At 42.8% G+C, this 21881-nt stretch overlaps 2 protein-coding genes across 2 annotated transcripts in view; one reads left to right on the top strand and one right to left on the bottom strand.

The window, feature by feature from the left end:
- Positions 1 to 13069, top strand: part of Lrp4 (LDL receptor related protein 4) — a 323222-nt gene extending 310153 nt beyond the window's left edge. Inside the window, exon 13 of the mRNA XM_070279913.1 lies at positions 12733 to 13069. Within this exon, the coding sequence (XP_070136014.1) occupies positions 12733 to 12777 (45 nt within the window). The 3' untranslated portion in view covers positions 12778 to 13069. The remainder of the gene's footprint in view (positions 1 to 12732) is intronic.
- A 5271-nt stretch (positions 13070 to 18340) lies between these two features.
- LOC122321457 (uncharacterized) lies at positions 18341 to 21557 on the bottom strand. Its single transcript, XM_043211402.2, has 2 exons — positions 21552 to 21557; positions 18341 to 21499 (listed from the first exon to the last, which is right to left on the bottom strand). Exons 1-2 carry the CDS (start codon positions 21555 to 21557, stop codon positions 18341 to 18343), a joined length of 3165 nt encoding a protein of 1054 aa, XP_043067337.2.
- Between the last annotated feature and the right edge of the window lie 324 nt (positions 21558 to 21881).

The raw sequence follows: 21881 nt of genomic DNA, 5'->3' as shown, positions 1-21881 counted from the left end.
GGCTACGTAGCAAACTCCCCAAGCTATATTCTGATAGTTCTTTCTTTGCATCCCATATAATAGCATTTACAGAAACATGGTTAAATCCGGAGATATTTAGCTCCAAAGTTTTTCCAAGTAAGTACACCACTTTTAGACAGGATTGATCTCAGCGAAGAGGAGGTGGAGTCCTCATTTCGGTAGACTCTACTCTTGCTTCTGAAGAGGTGAAATCCCAAGAGTTTGGTGACATAGAATTTATTTGCGATAAAATCACTATGTCCGTGAAAGCTTTATACATTAAATGTACAAATATACCTCCTATGTCTGAACCGCCCACATATTGGCAGCATTTGTCCGCTATTCGATACGTCTCTAATCTTATGACGGCTCGTGACCAACTCGTAGCGGTGGGCGACTTTAATATCCCAGAATTAAAGTGGTCCAACGTCGATAACTCACCATCTTTGTCACTTATGACTTGCCATGACTTCACCGCGGGCATGTTTGACATGTCCCTAGGTCAGAAACCATGTTAGAAATACGCTAGGTCGGCTTTTAGACTTATGTTTTGTATCTGATCCGGATGGTACTCCTCTCTCCAGAGCTTTTCCCCTTTCAACCCCAGAGGATCCATATCACCCAATGCTGGAGGTCTCAATTGAAACCACTCCTGGTATCGATCAGATGTCTCTACGCGTGGTAAATAAGATTCGCTGTTTCCGTAAAGCTGATTTTCTCAAACTTAATAGCCTTATCGAGACATTTGACTGGTCTGATATTCTGGCGTGCACTGATCTTTATGTCACTTTAGAAAAATTTTATTTTACTTTAAATACATTTTTTGACTCATGTGTGCCTTGGAAATATCCGTCCGCTTCAACAACCTAAAAAATAAAAAACATAAGCTTTTACTTAAATATAAAAAAACCTGCTGTAGTGTTGATTTCGCAAGATACCTACTAGCTCGGTCGAATTTTACCGTGCATAACGCAGAATGTTATAGGAATTATATTGACCGCTGCCGGAAACAATTTACTCAGGATCCAAAGCAGTTTTATAATTTTCTAAACACTAAGCGTAAACACGTATCTTTTTCACCCCTGCTTACGTTTGAAAATTCTTCTGCGACTTCTGATCAGGCCATTGCCGATCTATTCGCAGAATTTTTTCAAACAACTTATTCTCCTCCAAAATTGACTGATCAGCCTTACGCATATAACATTCAAGCAGCAAATCTTATTTTCTGTCCGTTTTTTTCTGAGAACAACTTATTATCTGGTCTTTTAAGGGTCAAACCCATTTATTCGCCAGGCCCTGATGGAGTACCAGGCTGTGTGCTAAAATACTGTGCCAGGGCTCTGTGCCTCTGTTCTTAGACATTTCAACTTATCTTTGGAAACCTTGATTTTTCCCCTTAAGTGGAAGGAATCTTTCATAATTCCCTTACATAAATAAGGGAAAAAGTCCGAGGCTGCCAACTACAGAGGCATCTCTAAGTTGTCGGCAATTCCAAAGTTATTTGAAAAATTAATTACCCCTCACTTGCAACACCTATGCTTTTCGATCATCTCTCCCTGTCAGCATGGCTTTATTAAGCGTCGCTCCACCATCACAAATTTACTGGAGTTGACATCCTTTGTCATAGATGGCTTTTGTAAGGGATATCAAACCGATATAATTTACACAGACTTCAGCAAAGCATTTGATTCAGTTAATCACTCACTCCTGTTGAGTAAACTGAATATGCTGGGTTTTCCTATAGACCTCTTATCGTGGATCTGCAGCTATTTAGATGGAAGGACACAAAGAGTCTTATTTAAGAACATACAGTCCCGTCTGGTCCGTGCTACATCTGGCGTCCCTCAAGGAAGTCATCTTGGCCCGCTATTATTCACGCTTTTTATAAATGACTTGCCCCCTGCTTTAACGAACTCTCTAGTTCTTATGTATGCAGATGATGTAAAGCTTTGTCTTCAAAGCTCTGCCCAATGCAGTCTTCAGTCTGACCTTGATAACTTTCAAGAATGGTGTTTAGCTAATGATTTAATACTTAATGGATCAAAATGCAAGCATATGTCTTTTTATCGTTCTTGCACTCTGCAAGCTACTTATTCTATTAATGGGATTGCCTTAGAAAAATTAACCCAGGTTAATGATCTCGGCATCCTATTAGACATCAAACTTAAATTTGCCGACCATATTTCCTTAATGGTTAATTAAAGGAGTCCTTGGTTTTATTAAAAGGTGGTCAAAAGGATTTAATGACCCCTATATAACCAAAACATTATTCATTTCTTTGGTCCGTCCTATACTGGAGTACGGTTCATGTGTCTGGAGTCCTCAATATGGAGTACATCAGGACCGCATAGAAAGGACCGTTGTAGCCGTTGTAGTTCGACATATCCACTGCATCCACCTTTTAGGGTATTATGTTTGAACTACAATGGTCTCTACTCTATAACATCTCTTTCCTGTCCCTCAAATGTAATATATAGAATTTTAAATTTCCTTACTAACTCCTCCTAGCTTAATAAATTACAAATAGCTTAATATATTCTAACAAATCGTTTCTTGAGCGCCCCTCGGTCGTCTGGGCCTCTAAGCTTTATGATGAATACAGGAATGCTAGCTGATGCTTTTATTGATGCACAAGCCATTTCCAAATTCTGAAAGACCGGTAAAAGAAAAAAAAAAAATAATAATAATAATTTCTTATTTTTGTGATGCCTGCTCCCCTCCATTCGACCATGCGTTGTCTTGCACTCTAGCGGTATCTCACAGTCGCTCCGCAGCATCAAGCGTTGAACCATTGTTACTTTGCCGCTTGGTCTTCAACCCTTCAGACTATAATTTTCATTTATCTCCCAGAACTTCAAAATAAAATCAGATTCAATAAATTCACTCCCCATATCAAAATCGAACAGAATTTTTATTAATTAAAAAGGAAATTCTGAACACTAATTGCACCTACCCGAAAACGGTCGGTAGCTTAACATTTGGTGAACCCCGACGAGATTTTACGCGGGAAAATAGTTTGTTGAATGTGCTTAAGTGCTGTTCTCCTTTTTGAGAATCTCCAAGGATTGTGTTCTCCTTGAAGAGGTGGAGACATTTCTGGAGACTATGATGAATGTGCGGCTTGGCGAATTGAAGAACGTACAAGGAGCTGGCTGACTCTGATGTTGTGTAGTTCAGAAGCGATCAAACCCTACTTTCTAGGGTTTGACGCCACTGCCGCTTCGACCACGGGACGTTCGTGAGCTTTCGGACAAATTTGATGCGCATATTCGCAAAAAAGGTCTCTAGGTAGCATGGGTAAAACTAAGCTGATTGCCAGCTGCATAATACATGTGCTGTTGCATGTGCTGGTGGATTTTGCATGCAGTGCAAGTGCAAGAAAATTTAGGCTGATTTTGAATTTTTGGCAGTCTTCCTCGAGCTGAGACAGCATGGACAGCATAGATTTCCCGACCACCACAAACTGCATTTGTGGTTACTAATTTCTCGACAGTCGGTCTGTACAGCATGGTCTGTGAGAGTCATTCGCAAATAATCAACTCCTGCCCCAGATGTTTAAATTTGTCACCTGAGGATTGGTAAGGCAAAGTAAGAAGGTTGAAGTTATATCGTAAGACCATAACAATAAGGTAACCTATCCCGGGATTGAAATTCGTCAAGCTACCTTACGTGTGGACGCATGCATCGTAGCCTGCTGCATTTTAGTGGCGCCGTTTCCGCTGGCATCCAATGGCAGCCCTCATCGCCCGCGAGTTCTCATTCCATTTTCTCATTTCGCGCCGATTCTCTAGCTAACAATCCTATCCGGTGGTGTAATGCCTTGGAAAGCTGATCGACTCTAGCTCGCAGGTTCGCCAGATGCAGCTGTTAAAGTTGAAGTCTCAGGTTTCTGTGTCTAGTAAAGTTGATGCCTTGGGTTTCTACCGATGGGTTTTCAGCATAGCTTGCAAATAAATGGTAACCTTTTTTTCCTTATTTTCAGTTAATAAGAAAAACCGAAAAAAATATACACAATAGAGAGAGAGTTTTTAGAGCTGGGGACTTACTTTCTTTTGAATTTGTTTTTTTATGATGGTACAATGTGCACATTTTATTTAGAATAAAATGCAAAGAATAAATTAATTGATTGATAAATTAAAAATGCTCTCTCAACAGATACTTAGGTAGCCTTACTTTAAGTTTGAAAACTTAAAGTAAACATCAGCTTCCGTTCGAAGCCAATCAATTGCGCCTTCCCCAACAATTGCAAAATCAGAGCTCTCCAACTTAAAAAACAACAAAGTTACAACATTTCCAGACAGACAGACAGACGGACAGGCGGACATGCTTATATCAACTCAGGAGGTGATCCTGATAAAGAATATATATACTTTAGAACACCCTCAAAATCTTGATTTATTTAGAAAAACGTTTTTCGGGACTTATTTTGCTCTAAAAAATTCTAAACGCGGTAATTTTTAACAGATTTTAAATTTTCTGTAAAAAAAATTGTAAAATTTTATTTACAAAGTTGACCCGCTAGCTATTTTGTAGCAACTCATATGATCATAGCATATGATTACTTTTGGCGGCAGTAGACGAGGTGGCGAGCCGCATGCCTTATAGAGGTCTGCATGAATAGCTAAAAAACGACATTCAAATGCACAACCTTGAAAATGAATTGAGTGAGATAGAATGCTGAGACGAAAACTAATAAATGAGTGAGTGCGACTGTATAGGTCTCACTCGCACAACATTCGGGGGATGAAAACCGAATTGAGTGAGTTAAAGTTCGTATTCGAATTGTTTCGAATGCATTCTAGAATGTACGATACAACTATGAATATTTGCCTGTTTTTTTAGACGCTGATAATAAAATAATTCAAAAGTGAAAGCAGGTCATTGTTTTTTTCAGAAATATTCTATATATGTTGTATATTTTATTTTACATATTTTTCTTAGAAGAATGTAAAAATATTTTCAATATTTATTAATAAATAATTTTTCAGCACAATTTTGCCGCTAAAAAAATGTTGTAAAATAATTTAATTTGGAAAAACTAAGGAAAACTAAACAGAAAATAATAACAAAAGTTAAAAGACATAAGTAAAAATACTTTTGTGGCAACCCCTTTCAGTTCTCGCTATCGACAAAACTCGATAACTCACGCGAGTATCGATATTACGGGAGTACATCTCCAGGAGACACACTCTCTCGTCAACAAGTTTCGTCAGCTTCGTCCGCCGCGACTGCAGAGTCTTTGCCGAATTTATCTCCCGATCATCTTTCTAGTTTTTAATATAAGTATATAGTGAACAATAAATATAAGCAAAGCAAATTGGTGACCCCGACGTGATCACTATGTACACGCGAGTACTGGTGCTTACAATGGCAAACAACGACGCCCCACAAGACGACGCCGAGGTTTTTCACAATAACGTTACTCACGGTGTTGATGGAGTTATCAACCGTGTAGCTGTGAAAATACCGCCGTTTTGGCCCGAACACCCAGAATTATGGCTATCGCAAATCGAAGCCCAATTTGTTCTGGCGGGAATAACCTCGGACGAAACGAAATTTAACACAATCCTGGCGTCAATCGAAGCACCGGTGTTGGCCCGAATTGCCGACGCCATCGTCAACCTACCACGCACAGGCAAGTACGAAAATTTGAAATCGTGCATTCTGGAACGCTTCTGCGAAAGCGAACAAAAGAAAATCCAGAAGTTAATATCGGAGACCGACCTTGGTGACAAGCGCCACACGCAACTGCTCAACGAGTTAAACGCACTCGCCGCTAACAAAGTTCAAGAATCTTTCTTGAAAGCACTGTGGCTGCAGCGCTTACCAACACAAGTGCAAGCGATCTTGCAAGCATCGGACGCCAGCCTAGCAAACATAGCTAAGTTGGCTGTGATAAAGTGATGGAAGTCGGTGATTTTCATCAGGTACGCACCGTCGACGCCAAGTCGGCGCCAACCAGCAGCGCCGTTTCCGACGATCGTCTAGACCGCATCGAACAACAAATCAACGCGCTCTTCAGAAACCGTTCTCGCAAGAACAGCTTACGAACGGATCGCAACAGCGTCATAACCGGACCCATGTGTTGGTACCACAGCAAATTTGGTAACGCCGCCAAGAAATGTCGCCAACCATGCTCTTTTGCATCCGAACCAAAAAACTAAATCAATCTTCGGATTCGGCGGACAAATTCGAAGAAGACCACAACACAATTGCCCGCCTCGCCATCAACGACAATTTCTCCAAAACACAGTTTCTCATCGATACCGGCGCCGACATTTCAGTGATGCCACCCTGCAAAAACGCAAAAACTATGCACACTCCAAAGCTTCTTTTCGCCGCCAATGGCACGAAAATACAAACCTATGGAGAAAAACGCATAGCATTGTCACTGGGATTGCGAAGAAACTTCGTGTGGACTTTCGTGATAGCTGACGTCAACTGCGCTATCATCGGATCCGACTTTCTTCAACATTTCGACTTACTCGTCGATATGAAACGACGCAAACTTATCGATCGGGCTACGCTGCTGGAATCAAAATGTCACGCGCCCCAACGTAAAATCAACGCGGTTTTATCCTACGACACGAGTAACCAATACGCTACATTGCTTCACGAATATCGCGATCTCGCAACGATCAACTCGAACCGGCTGCCAGCAACGTCCGAAGTAACGCACTTCATCTCGACCAACGGCCCGCCTACTCACGCCCGCGCCCGACGACTAGCGCCCGACAAACTCAAAGCTGCACAATCCGAGTTCTCCTACCTCATCGAGAAAGGAATATGCCGTCCCTCAAATAGCAACTGGTCCAGCCCTTTGCACCTGGTAAAGAAAGCAAATGGAGAGTGGCGACCGTGCGGAGACTACCGAGCACTGAACAACGTAACAGTGCCGGATCGATATCCTATTCCGTACATACTGGATGTAACGAGCATCTTATACGGTAAGAAGATATTTTCGAAAATCGACCTGCAAAAAGCATATCACCAAATTTCTGTCGAACCACAAGATATTCCCAAAACAGCAATTATCACGCCTTTTGGGCTATTCGAATTTTTGTTCATGACGTTCGGTCTGCGCAACGCAGCGCAAACTTTTCAACGTCACATAAACAACGTCATACAAGGTCTCGACTTCGTTTTTGCTTACATCGACGACATTCTCATCGCTTCAGAATCCGAGGCGCAGCACGAGACGCACCTCCGCACAATCCTCGACCGCCTTCGGAAGGCACATCTCACCGTAAACTTTGAGAAGTGCCAATTCGGTAAGACACAACTTACATTCCTGGGACACGACATCAGTCAGCACGGCTTAAAACCATCCGAAGCCAAAGTGGAAGCCATACGGCATTTTAAAAAACCGCTTATCGCTAAAGATCTAAAAAAGTTTCTGGGTATGATTAATTTCTATAGGCCGTTTATCCCACGAGCAGCCGAGAACCAGCACACACTCCAGACGCTGATCCAAGGCAATAAAAAGAACGACAAAACCCCGATACTTTGGTCTACAGAAGCCGACTACGCATTCACCGCCTGCAAGAACGAGCTTGCAAACGCTACGTTGTTGAACTACATGGGAGCAAACTCACAATTAACTCTAACCACCGACGCATCCGACGACGCTATGGGTGCCGTAGTACATCAGATCATCAACGGGCAGACACAACAACTGGGATTCTTCTCCAGGAAATTCACAACGACGAAAAAGAAGTACAGCACCTACGATAGAGAGCTGACTGCCATCTATCAGGCCATTTTGCACTTCAAGTACGCACTGGAGGGCAGGAATTTCGTAATTTTCACCGACCACAAACCGCTTATGTACGCCTTCAGTCAAAACAGCGAGAAAGCATCACCTCGACGCGATCGACAACTGGATTTTATCAGCCAATTCAGCACCGATATCCGGCACATCTCTGGAGAAGAAAACAACGTGGCTGATCTTCTCTCACGCATAGATGCCATCAAACACATAAACTTCGACGAGATGGCACTGGAACAGGAAAACGATGCGGAACTACAATCGCTACTCAAGTCTGACGCCGAAAAACCCATCTCACTGACAAAATTGCCGCTTGCAGGCTCAAACAAGCAATTGTACTGCCACGTCGCCAATAACCATACACGTCCGTTTGTGCCCAAATGCCTACGCCAAACCGTGGTTGAGGCCCTACATTCGCTGAGCCATCCGGGAGTTAAGGCAACAAACAAGTTGGTCGGAAAACACTACATTTGGCCCCGCATGGCGAAGGATGTCGCTAAAATCGTACGCTCTTGCATCCCGTGCCAGAAGGCCAAAATCCAACGTCACACCAGATCGCCACTAGGAGAGTACACCGCCAGCGACGCCCGTTTCGAACACATAAATATCGACATAGTCGGCCCGTTGCCTTCATCGAACGGATACCGATACTGCCTCACGTGTATCGATCGATTCTCAAGATGGCCCGCAGCAATTCCTTTAGTAGACATCACAGCACAATCTGTAGCCAACGCACTGATATCGGGCTGGTTCGCTCAGTACGGTATTCCTCTTCACATCACAACCGATCTGGGTCGACAATTCGAGTCTACATTATTCCAAGAGCTTTCCAAAATTTGTGGTTTTAAACATCTACGGACGACGGCGTACCACCCACAAGCCAATGGCATGATCGAACGCTGGCACAGAACGTTAAAAGCTGCTTTAAAATGCATCGATCCAATCAACTGGAGCAGTTCCCTGCATCTAATCCTACTCGGCCTACGCACAACAATCAAAAGCGACATCGGGCTGAGTCCTGCGGAAATGGTTTATGGCACCACACTACGGGTGCCAGGCGGATTTTTTGCACCGAGCACACAAAAACACACTGAGTCCGAGTTCACCGAGGCTCTTCAAAAAACCATGTCTCAACTGCCAACCACTAAGCCAGTGCACCATCATACACCGCAAGAATTTGTGCACCCGGACCTAAACCTTTGTACCCACGTCTTCGTTCGAGTGGATCGAGTGAAAACCCTGTTGGAAGCAAACTACGAGGGTCCTTTCGAAGTGGTAACAAAACACGACAAATATTTTACACTCAAGGGCCACACAAAGGACAACAAGGTTTCCATCGATCGACTTAAACCAGCTTACATCTTCAAAGACGTACCGCCTCCAACACAGGAGCAGACGACAGCCCCAACTGCTCAGACACTCGAGAAAGTGTCAAGATCAGGACGACAAATCAGATTCCCAGCAAAGTATCTCTCCCAACTGGAACTCTAGGAGGGGGGTACTGTGGCAACCCCTTTCAGTTCTCGCTATCGACAAAACTCGATAACTCACGCGAGTATCGATATTACGGGAGTACATCTCCAGGAGACACACTCTCTCGTCAACAAGTTTCGTCAGCTTCGTCCGCCGCGACTGCAGAGTCTTTGCCGAATTTATCTCCCGATCATCTTTCTAGTTTTTAATATAAGTATATAGTGAACAATAAATATAAGCAAAGCAAACTTTCATTATAATTCACCTTTCGGTCAATTCCCTAATTCAAAAAACACTAAGAAAATAATAATATTAGTTAAAAACCATAAGTAAAAAAACACTTTCATCATAATTCACCTTTCGGTCAATTTCCTCATTATTAAAGAAGTATTAAAGAAGCGTTTTGCTCAACAAAAGAAAATGCCCATGAGTTAGAATGCTCTCTCACTCTCTCACTCCCTCTCACTCAATTCGTTGTGTCTCTTACACTCATTCATTCTATTCCATTCGGATTTATTCTATGGCTGAGGCAATAAGAATGTATTCCTGCAGAACTCTAATGCCTTAGCGTGCGTGGGAAGACACTATATATAATTATTTAATTTAACTTATGCTTTAGAATAAGTTTATTTATTAGTTTTTTACGCTTTGTTGGTCGCAAGCTGACTATACTATATCTTAGGTCGGCCAGCAAGCTTTCGCTCCGCTCTTTGTCTAAGACAGGCGGTCACTCTCGCTGTGCATTTTCACGCGAAAATCAATACACGCGCACCATAAATTGAATCTTACGAAAATCCTAAAGCATGACTGCAAGGCTTTGAAGCATAAACGGCACCCTGTTTGGAAAATGGAATCCATTAATACCCAGAAAAGATTTACCTCTCAACGTTTAATTATTTTTCAGTATTAATTTTGAGTGCGTGTACCACTTTCCATACATTTCTCATACACAACGGTCTGAATACTCGGTTAACAGCCAGTCTAAATAGCATTTATATATTCGCTAATAAATAAATGCCAGTTTTTTGGCCACAGACGAAAGCTTAGATATTGATTCTTAAATATTATTTAACAGATTATATTACACTACTTTAAAAGTAAAAAAAATTTTTTTTTTAATCGCGAAAATTAATAGTTGGGTCTATTAAGTCGGGGTCACCAATGCTAAGTAACCGAGCGTTAAACTGCAAAACAATGTTTAAAAATTCCCTTCCAAAAACAAGCCCATATTTGGGTAATTACTTTTTATTTTATATCTAAGCTAATGTAAACAATTCGTCGCGAACGATTCAGAACTAAAGTGGCGGCGAGAATAATAATGCGAAAAAGACGGCAAGTGCAGGTGGGCGATCTATTGAAAGGGTGAGAGAGGAAGTAAGGGCGCGGGTCGAAAGTGCAACAAAGACTCTGGGCTTCGCTTGGGATCCTACAACTTGTCACTTGCTTTTTTAGTTTGAAAAAATTCAGGCAACCTTAAAGCCCAATTTCTTCAACATAACAGCGGTTCCCACGTTTTCACAGCGAAGTCACATAAAGGTTTCACAGCTAGCGACATCAATTGAAGAATCCAGCTACGACGATTTTTGAGATAACAACGCTTTACAACACATAAGCGCTTTAGAATTTTATCTAGTTTTATCCTCTCCCTTCTTTGATAAATTTGGTCTGCTTCGTGTAGACGGTTGTCTGAAAAATTCGCCATTGCCTATTGATAGTCAGTATCCAATTATTCAGTAAAACGGAATCCATCCAGTATATTTGGATTTAATTGTCGATTTCCATGAGCGGTAAATTATTCAGTACATTAATTAATTTTACACACACGGTACCTCGCGCTGCGTTAGCGATCTTTTGCGAAGTCTACAACTGAGGGAAGGAAAATGGCGATAAAGGCATTTAAAAAATGGATCCGATGTCCCGCAGCATCAGCGTAGGTTGTTGGAGCACATGATGCATGTAAAAAGAATCAATGGCTCCCAGGAATTTGAAGTCACTTAAGTGGATTTTTGTAGGCCCTTTTATTAAAAGCCAGAAGTTAGCAAAAAGGCGCCTGTAAAGTTTTACGAGAGCGTTTTAATTTGTTTTGTCACCAAAGCTGTCCCCTTGTAAGGGATCTTTCCAAAATGGCTTTTCTGCAGGCATTAAAGCGATTATTATGTTCCTCCGTATAGCCTTAAGTTATTTGGTCCGACAATACAACCAACTTTGTAGGAACCAAAGAAGCTGCTGTTAAGACCGCAAAGTATCATTTTCACCGGGCTGTTCCTCGGTGCCGAATCCAAGGTGCTGCGGTTAAAGTTCTTATGTGGTGCAAATCAAGGACATGAACCAACCCCCGATGAAGTGACCGCTTGCGAAAATTACGGAGTTATTTCTAGGTACATTAGATGCGGTGAAAAAATCCCCATAGCAAACCACCAAGCGCGCAGTGTCTATGTTAGAAAACTTATAACTCTTAAATAAAGCAAAAATCTTTTTTTAGTTGTTTACGCTTTGTTGGTCGTAAGCCGGCTATATCTCGCTATATCTAGCTTCTCCTTGTCTAAGACGGATGGTCACTCTCGCTTCAAATATTTTTTTTTCGTGGTCCTTAAGAATTTTTGAAATGGATTGTGGAACAATTAGTGCATCAGCTAGCATTTCTACATTCATTATAAATCTGAGAGCCCCAGACGTTGAGAAAACACTAGATTTTAAATTTGAAGGACAGGAAAGACATTTAATAGAGTGGAGACCATTTTAGTTCGAACATAAGACCCTAAAAGGGTCGTGCTGTGCATATGTCGAACTACAATGCCTAAAATTTAAGCGTGTTAGTAAATGCTGGCTATCTACATCCCCATTGATTAGGTTATGCAGAAAAACTACACCCAGCATTGTCCTACGATTTGATAAGCTAGCTATGTATGTTTATAAGTAAGAATCTACTATTATAAGATGGTAGGCAAAGATTTGCATCTTAGACCTCTAAGTGAATAGGATAAGCTTAGACCTCTAAGTGAATAAGATAAGAAATTCTTTTGTACGGATTCTATGCGGTCCTGATGTACTCCATATTGGGAACCCAGACACATAGACCGAACTCCAGTATCGGACGGAGCAAAGAAATTAATAATGTTTTAGTTATGTACGGGTTGTTCAATTCCTTTTTTTATGAGTCCAGCTTTTTATGAAATAAAGGACTCCTGTAGCTCCTTTACTTAAATTTGCCGATTGGTTCAATTTTTCCTCAATGGTTAATAAATAGAAATTCACATATGCACAGCACGACCCTTTTAGGGTCTTATGCTCGAACTATAATGGTCTCTACTAAAACACCTCTTTTCTGTCTTTCAAATTAAAAATATAGGGGGGGGGGGGGGGGGGGGGGGCCCCAAGGACAACCTTAGATTCAAATACCCTTCAACTTGTTTACCTTTGGTACTTCATTTTTATACATAATATACCTTAGCATACTTACAAAGCATATTTAACCTTTCGCCTTCTTACAGGATCGCGGGAATTTCATGGATAACGTTAACTATAGTAAACGCTAGAGTAACGGATTATTCGTATGCTCATTATATCCCAATTACGGACGGAATTGCGTTGGTATGGGAACAGAGAAACCTGCTTCGACATTCAAGTAACTTATCCGAATTTTCAATTATAGTAGAAGAAACTACAAGGCTGTCACATTTATTCCCACAGTCTCATATGAGAAAATTGTAAGACGTCGGTACCGAACACGTTAGAAGTTTATTGTCTGTTTTAAAGGTATACCATAGGATGGCTAGGAGCCTAGACTTCCTAGCCACCGCACTCAAGGTAATTGCAGGCCCACTTGATGCGGCCGTTTTCGATATGCTAAAATTGTCCGAGGCATGCTTAATTGAATCAAATAACCGGTAGGTTATAATAAATACGCAGACGCAGAATAAAATTAATAAATTAACAGAGGCCGTTAATAAAATTATCAAGGCAACTCAAAATAGTATTGTTGACACTTCTCATCTGTACGAGGTACTTTTGGCCAGAAATAGAATACATACTAATAACTGAGATTCAAAACGTAATGCTTAGAGCCACGCTTGCAAAAGCCGACAACATTAACCCAGCAATTTTTAATCAAAATTATTTGTAGTCTGCATTACGCCTACTAGAGGCGTCTAACTTTAGAGTCCATCAGTCCGATAGTAAAATCCATGTGTACCTTAAGATTAAAACAATTCGTAAAAAGGTCACAATCTTCTCTGTATCACACCAACACACCATCCTGCAGTTGAATGAGAACACAGTAGCCGAATGCAATAGCGCCGTCTTAGGCAACTTAGACGCATCGAACTTAACAACTTACGCATCGTTTTGCCAACTGGCGGCCCATGATACTTGTGCTCGAGGCCTAAACGCTGGGAGTACCGCACTATGCGAGATGGGCACTCTGGCACAAAAACTCTGGACATGGCGGCATCTCCGTTGCTCAACATCATCAGCCACGATCCCACATTAAGCATGCCACTTCTCCAAAGAATTAACAACCAAGACTTGGAGGTCATCCAGAAGGAAGTGAAATCGGCTGGAACTACCGACCCTGGTTCGCGGTCGACGTGGAAGCCAGACTTCTCATCAGCTACTCCTTCCTACTCATCATGATGCTGAGGAAGAGACGAGACGCACATGAGATCCAACAAGTCGTTCAAAAATTCCAGATGACCGAGGACGTTCATGTTTCTAAGGGGAGAGTTGTTAACACTGTTAAGGAGTGATTATAAGTCGATACAGATCTTGGGTGATTATTGGACCTGAATGCGCTCTGAGCAGGCTGCGAACTGCCAGAGCAGACTAATTATACGCTCTGCCAGCAGACTTAGGCTCTATGCTCACAGAGTGTTGCGGGCCATGGACACGTGTGGCATTCTTTCCACATGTGAACCGCTCAAACATACAACCCATCTTAGTCCGGTTTTCTGCGAAAGGTGAGCCCAACTGAGAACTGAATTTGCCCAACACAGTTTATAAAAAATATTGACTCCGATAAGTAAATTGGTACGCTGTGACCAGAAAAACTGTGGATCAGACTGCAGATTCCAACTTCCATAGTAAATCTAGACCGGGATGATGGCGGCGATGACTTCGCATCATTAGACGGCGAGGAGTCTATTGGCTCGGTACACTCGACTGAGAATGACGTGGGTGAAACAACCGATGGCTTCAATTTCCAAAAAATTTTATTTAAAAAAATTCCCAAAAAATAAACAAGCTGTCATTCCTGCTTCCACACTGACAATTAGCAGCGAGGCACTTACGCAGGTGATGGCAAGTTTGGAGACACATTCAAAGGTCCTGGTCCAGACTGAGGTACAGAATCTCGTTAACATGGCCTAAAATATAAAACTACGTTTATTAAATCGTTTTTTTAAAAGGCACCGCGACACCATAATTTTCCTCTAAAATTTCCAAAGAACAAACTGTTTTTAAAGCTGAGTCCCAAAAATCAAAATCTCTTCAGCTCTTTCGTTTTACCACTAACCATACACTATAGAAACCCATTTCATGCAACTGTAATGGACGCAAAAATTTCTTGCGACAGGCCCGAGCAGGCCCCAGAGCGAGATCCTGCTTTCTTTCTTACTATCATCTTTCGTTCATCTTCCGCTCATACTCTCATTGAATGCTTTCTGTTTCTCAGTCTCTGAAAGGAACGCGATGAAGAAGGGTGGTCTACGCTTGGATTGAACTTTGTATGTATGCGTGTCCCACATTCACCCACACGGGTGCATGTGTGCGTGCGATTTCGTTTCGAAGCCAGCGCACACAAATTTTGATTTTTGTAACATTTCAGGCTTGCTACCCTAAGAAAATTCGGGTATTCGTTATTGGGTGAAATGACGAAACAAATTATATTATTTGTCATATTATATTTTTTAATATTTCAGTATACATTTAACAATTAGTTAGGAATAAGATTAAGAGGTAGAAGTAAAATTTTTTTATTCATATATTTTTCATATATTTTGTTATTAATTAGGGAGATTTAGATTGATTGTGAGATTTCCTTTAATGTATTGGTTCTTTAAAATAGTTGCCGCTCAAATTTGTTACCAACATAAATAGATATATAAATATATAACAAGAAAGGAAAGCTAACTTCGGGCGGAGTCGAAGTTGATATACCTTTGCAGCTAAAACCGGATATATGTATATCGCAAACATCGGATATAGTTGGCCGATCCTTATGATAACATCATAATAAAACCAATTAATTACAATAAAAAATCTAAAAAAAAGTCCCAAGGTTCTATCTTCAAAAATACGAAAGTTGATATTTCTACCAAATACCATTTCCGATCGTTGAGTTATATGGCAGCTATAAGATATAGAGATATACAAGAGGTATAGAAGATATAAAGGATATAAGATCCTTATGAAATTTTGTAATGTCGTAATGTCGTTTCGGCAAGTCGTATTATTTTGCCAAAAAATGCTCTCATGTCGAATTTGAACTCTCTAACTTTAAAAACGTCAAAGTTATACCATTTCCGATCAATCAGTTATATGGCAGCTATAGGATATAGTCGGCCGATCCGGGCCGTTCCGACTTATATACTGCGTGCAAAGGAAAGAAGGGTGTGTGCAATATTTCAAGTCGATAGCTTTAAAACTGAGAGACTAGTTCGCGAAGAAACAGACAGACAGACGGACAGACGGACATGCTCATATCAACTCAGGAGGTGATCCTGATCAAGAATATATATACTTTATAGGGTCGGAGATGTCTCCTTCACTGCGTTGCACACTTTTGGACAAAATTTTAATACCCTCTGCAAGGGTATAAAGAACAGAAAGCTAACTTCGAGCGTAACGAAGTTAATATACACCGCAAATACTAGATATAGTTGACCTTTTCAACTCTCTAACTCAACAAAAATTATGAAAATTATTCGGTTTGACGATTTATTAGAGACTAAAAAAATGCTGCAGAAGTTCCTTTTAGGTAACGAAGGACGCGTTTAGCGGCCACCTTATGTTCCTTATGGGGGTCACTGCACCTCTGAGCCAACTTTCGTAGTCATTGCTAGGTACAGCAGTGATCCAATAAGCGATTGATACTGCTTCTGGTTAACTCATGGACAGTCTTGCAAAACACATAGGTTCTGATAACCAACCTCCAAAAGCGTTGCATTCTGCTTGCAGTCTTCCATGCCATAATCTCGTAACAGCCCGTCGATGTACTGCTTATGGCCAATTGCCCCACTCCCTTGAACCGTTCCACGTTGCCGTACTGGTCTTCTTTAACCGCAAACACCCAATAGTTCTCTCGCCAGGAGGAAGATTTACAAGACTCCATGTCTTGGTCGACAAGACAGTTGAGAACACTGGTGGTAGTTGAGAACACTCTTTCTGCATCGCAGCCTTCCATTCTTCAGCCTGTGTCAAGCTTAAAGCCTCCTTAACTCCACTCGGTACTTGGACGTCGGCAACACCAATAGCGTTAAGCATATTGTACTCCTTACGTGGTCGTCCTGGCCTTCCAGTACGAATTATCTTAGGTCTACCTGGGCCTCGCTGAACCTGTCGACGCTATCAACTAACTCGTCTTCACTATCTTGGGCTTCCGACTGTTCGACCCTTGCACGATCTCCGCCATTTCCATCACCACATCTCTGGCTTCCTTGATAGTTTGCGTATCAATGCTGTGTGCTAAATGCTGCACAATGCTGTGTGCTAAAATACTGTGCCAGGGCTCTGTGCAAACCTCTTGTAGGACTTTTCAACTTATCTTTGGAAACTTTGATTTTTCCCCTTAAGTGGAAGAAATCTTTCATAATTCCCTTACAAAAAAAAAGGAAAAAGTCCGAGGCTGCCAATTACAGAGGCATCTCTTAAAGGTCGGCAATTCCAAAGTTATTTGAAAAATTAATTACTAGATAATTATTTACTTAATTAAGGAGTTGACATCCTTAATCGACGAGGGGAAGCGAGTGATCGCCCACGCCAGTCGGACTTTGATTGGGGCTGAGAAAAATTACTCAGTGACGGAGGAGTGCCTTGCCATAGTTTGTGCGATTAGCCAAATGAGACCCTAAATAGAAGGATACAAGTTTCAAGTAATCACGGACCACATGGCGCTGAAATGGCTCAAATGATGTATCCTTAAAGGACATAGTCCAGGATTCCTCAATAAGGAATCTTATTAATTTATTTATTGTTTTCTGCTACACATAATGTGTTGCGGTATTATTGACAAATAAACATGAAGCAGCAAAAGGTACCGTGCCAGACCTCATAAAGTATACATATTTTTATCTCTCCTACTACTGTGATCTCTCAAACATAAAAAATTGATAAATTTTTAACAAGCAATTATAAGATCTGTTAAATTTTTCCAAAATATATTTTGGACCTGTTTACTCTTTATTGTCATTGCATATGGCATTGTTTAAAAATGTTTCTTCACATAATTCACAAAAACTTATTCACAAAATAATCGAGTCTTGCTTTTGTAATGAACACTGCACTATGGGCAAAACGTCCCGATTAGCGGCGCTTTTAAATTTTTTTTGTTCCGTATTATTAAATTGACTTTATTTTCAGAATAATAACAGTACCACTTCAACCTCTGAAGAGACAAGTTGTATTACAAAGTGAACACCTGCGTGAACAAACCCCACAAAGCTTATCAGCAAAAATTAAACAAACAAATATTGACCACAAAGAAAAACTTAAAAACCCAACAACAAAAAAGACGCGTATATTGCTCAACCCGGGTCCAAGACCCTTGCAACTAACCATGCACGAACCATCCGATATTGGACGATACACCCTTTTGCGGGAATTCGAATTTGTTTAGCGCCACCCGAGTAAAGACGCCCGTATAGATAATTGTTTATTGTTTTCTTCATTTATAACGGGGCAGCAAGGGCTAACAGTGGTACAGTCGGTAACCACTCTGCGATGGCAGCACTTTAAATTCCTAGTAAATTAATAGTGGTACAATTCATAATCAAATCTTATATCTTAATATGTTCTCACTTTTCGTCCGCTTCCCTCGAGTGTCAAATAGAAAAGAAAGCTTAGGCACATGGTTACCGGCTGAGTTAACAGAGATTTAACACCCGCTTAAACTATCGGTTCTGCAACTCCGGTGTTGCCGGATGCCGCGGGAGCAGTTTTGCTATCTATCGTAACACTCCCCACTTGTATATTCCGCCAGGGATCTACCAAACTTCTCTCGATAGATAGAACTGCCAGCTTCGTCGCGGGTCTTGTATAAACGCCAGATTGGGTCCTCACCGCGGCGCTCCTCACTTGACCGTCCGAGCTAAGGTTGACCTTCAGGATTCTTCCTTTCGGCCACTGGCTACGCGGCTGTCCGGGATCGCACACATACACGATATCCCCTTCTACAAGAGGCTTAGCCTTTTCGCACCACTTGGTCCGCCTAGTGATCACTGGCAGGTATTCTTGAAGCCATCGCCTCCAGAACGAGTCCGCCAGTTGTTGTGATTCCATCCAGCTCTTCTTGAGCTGCACTCCTTCGGGTAGGGGCTCCATCGTCGGTCCTCTTCCAGTTGAGCTTCCAAGCAGGAAATGATTCGGTGTCAGTGATTCTTCGTTCTCATCTTCCAATGGGATGTATGTAAGGGGTCGCGAGTTGACGATCGCCTCCGCCTCCATTAGAGCGGCTCTCAGCAACTCATCCGATGGTCGTTTGTCAGGGAGGATAGATTCCAACGCCGTCTTCACGGAACGCACCAAGCGCTCCCATGCCCCACCCATGTGGGGAGATGCGGGTGGTATGAACTTCCATGCCATCTGTGGCCCAGTGAACTCGCGAGAGAGTAGATCCTTGTCCACATCTTCAAACGCCCTACGCAACTCCGTGCAGGCTCCTTGAAAATTGGTGCCGTTGTCGCTCCAGAGTTCCACTGGACACCCTCGTCGGGCCATAAAACTGCGCACCGCTAGAATACAAGAGTCAGTTGTTAATGAATACGCTACCTCTAGATGTATTGCCCTTGTAGAGAGGCAGGTGAAGAGCACGCTGTATCGTTTCTTTGAACTGCGTCTGACCCGCACCATCAGAGGCCCAAAGTAGTCCACACCCGTGTAGCTGAAAGGCCTATAAAAGGCTGCTACTCTTGGATAGGGAAGTTCCGCCATGCGCGGTGGTTTGGGGGCCGCCTGTCGGTTCTTGCATTGCTGGCAGGAGCGTCGTATCCGAGCAAGGGTGGATCTCAGCTTTGGTATCCAAAATCTTTGTCGTAGTTCGTTGACCACCGTCTCGTGGTTAGCGTGCAGAAATCTTCGGTGAAATTCCTTTATGATGAGCTGCGTAATGTGGCTGCCGCAGGGGAGTACGACGCGGTCGTTTCCCTTGATCATCTTGGCACGTTCATCCAGCTTTAATACGCCATCGGAATCCATATACGGTCCCAGCTTGTATAGTAGGTTATTCTTCTTCAATGTTTTTCCTTGTAAGATTAACCGTATCTCCGTCTGGTAGTACTCCGCCTGAGCGTACGACCACAGAAGACTCTCCGCGATCCTGGTATCTTCTTGTGATGGCTGATTTTCGATGTCCGATCGTTGTAGAGCCTTGGCCTTCCATCGCCTCATACACCATACCGTTCTTGCGGTACTCCATAGCAGACGGGTCCAGATTGAGAACCGCTCAGAGTCTATGAGGGTCGCGCGGCTTACGTCTGTGAATCCGTCACATACGCCGATGAATTGCGCCTTCAGTTCCATTCCTGACTCGTCTCCTTCTTCCGCCTCTGTCAGCGGCCAAAATTGCCTCTCTTGCCAAAGAAATCTCGGCCCGTTTAACCATCGACTTTCTCGGTTGAAACCTTTGTTCCACTTAGTGGCGTCGTCTGCCACGTTCTCGGAGGAAGGTACCCAGCGCCAGTCCTTGACGCTAGTACCGTCTAGAATCTCGATCACACGGAATGCTACAAATTGTTTGTACTTCCTCTGGTCCGATCGCAGCCAACTCAGCACGGTCCTCGAGTCGGTCCAGAAAGTCCGTGTGCTCAGCTGCGCGCCAAGTGAAAGCTCCAGAGTTTGAGCCAACCTCGCTCCAAGCACTGCTCCCATGAGTTCAAGCCTTGGTATGGATGTCGGTCTTAGAGGGGCTACCTTGGTTTTGCTGCCCAGTAGACTGCAGTGGATACCTGCCTCATTTTGAAATCGTACATAACTCACGGCGGCAAATCCATTTTCGCTTGCGTCCACGAAGGTGTGCATCTCCACTTCTGAATCCATCAGCGACTCCTTCATGTGGCATCTTGGGATGGTCATTTTCTCAACGTCCGGGATATACCGAAGCCATCGCTTCCATTTAATCCATTCTGCCTCAGGTATGGGGTCATCCCAGGTACATCCACTTCGCCATATTTCCTGAAATATTATTTTTGCATACATCACGTAGAAGGATATGAGCCCTAAAGGATCATATATAGACATCAACACACTGAGAAACTCTCGTTTGGTGGGTCGTTGCCTTCCTTGGAGAAGTTCTTTATGGCAATATCGTGGGGATACACGGTAGCGGATGAGATCTTCCTTCGTGTCCCACCACATTCCCAGCACCTTCTCGGTCTGTCCATCCGTTGCTTCGTCTAGTCTCACTAGCGTGGGTGCTCCTTCGCCGAGTGCGCTTAATACTTCTCTGGAATTCGATACCCAGTTTCGAATGAGGAATCCGCCCTGAAGATGAATGTAGTGGACCTGACGCGCGAGGCTTATAGCTTCTTCCTCCGTGTCGACGCTGTCCAGCATGTCGTCTACATAGTGATTCTCCAATATGCACTTCACAGCGCGTGGGTATTCCTTCTTGAACGACTCTGCATTTCTGTTCTTCACGTACTGGGCACAGCTGGGGGAGCAACTAGCCCCAAACGTCATTACCTGCATGGCGTAGTTCTCTCTCCGTTGTGTGTTTGGGTCTATAAATACAAAGCGTTGGTATCTCTGATCTTCTGTGTGTATCCTGACCTGATGAAACATCTCGGCGATATCGCCGCCGATAGCAATACGTTTCTCTCTAAACCTGTGAAGTATTGGTACCAACTGCGCTAGTTGGTCAGGTCCCTTCAGCAGCATTGTGTTCAGCGAGATCCCTTCCGTCTTTGCAGCCGCATCCCAGACTATGCGAAGCTTTCCTGGCTTGTTCACGTTTAGCACGGGAAAGATAGGTAGATACCAATATGGCTTTTCCTGAGCTTCTTCCGACGTAATGGGCCGTGCATATCCTTTCTTCACGTACTCATCTAGCTGTCGGCGAATTCCCTTCGCAAGCTCCGGCTCGCGAGTCAGTTTCTGGTACAGGCATCGTGCCCGCTATAGGGCTGTAGGTAAACTATCCGGCAGCTTGTCATCTTTATACCTCCAAAGCAGACCTGTTTCAAATCGGCCATTTATACGCCTCGTGTTCTTCTCCAGCTGCTGTATAGCCAACTGGTCATCATTGGATACGCTCTTGCTATTCATCTCTGGTCTAGGGCCGCCGTCCGACCACATGCACTGCTCAAGCATGCGCAAGATCTCCTTGTTCTCGTCAGCTTCACATGCACATATGTGAAACACGTGGTAGTTTGGGGTTATGCCATCACCCACACTGTGGGAGCTTCTTCCTTTAATCGTCCACCCCAAGCGG

This window comes from Drosophila bipectinata, chromosome XL, assembly GCF_030179905.1.
Source record: "Drosophila bipectinata strain 14024-0381.07 chromosome XL, DbipHiC1v2, whole genome shotgun sequence".
Taxonomy (NCBI): Eukaryota; Metazoa; Arthropoda; class Insecta; order Diptera; family Drosophilidae; genus Drosophila; species Drosophila bipectinata.
This window is presented reverse-complemented; position numbering and strand designations above follow the sequence as displayed.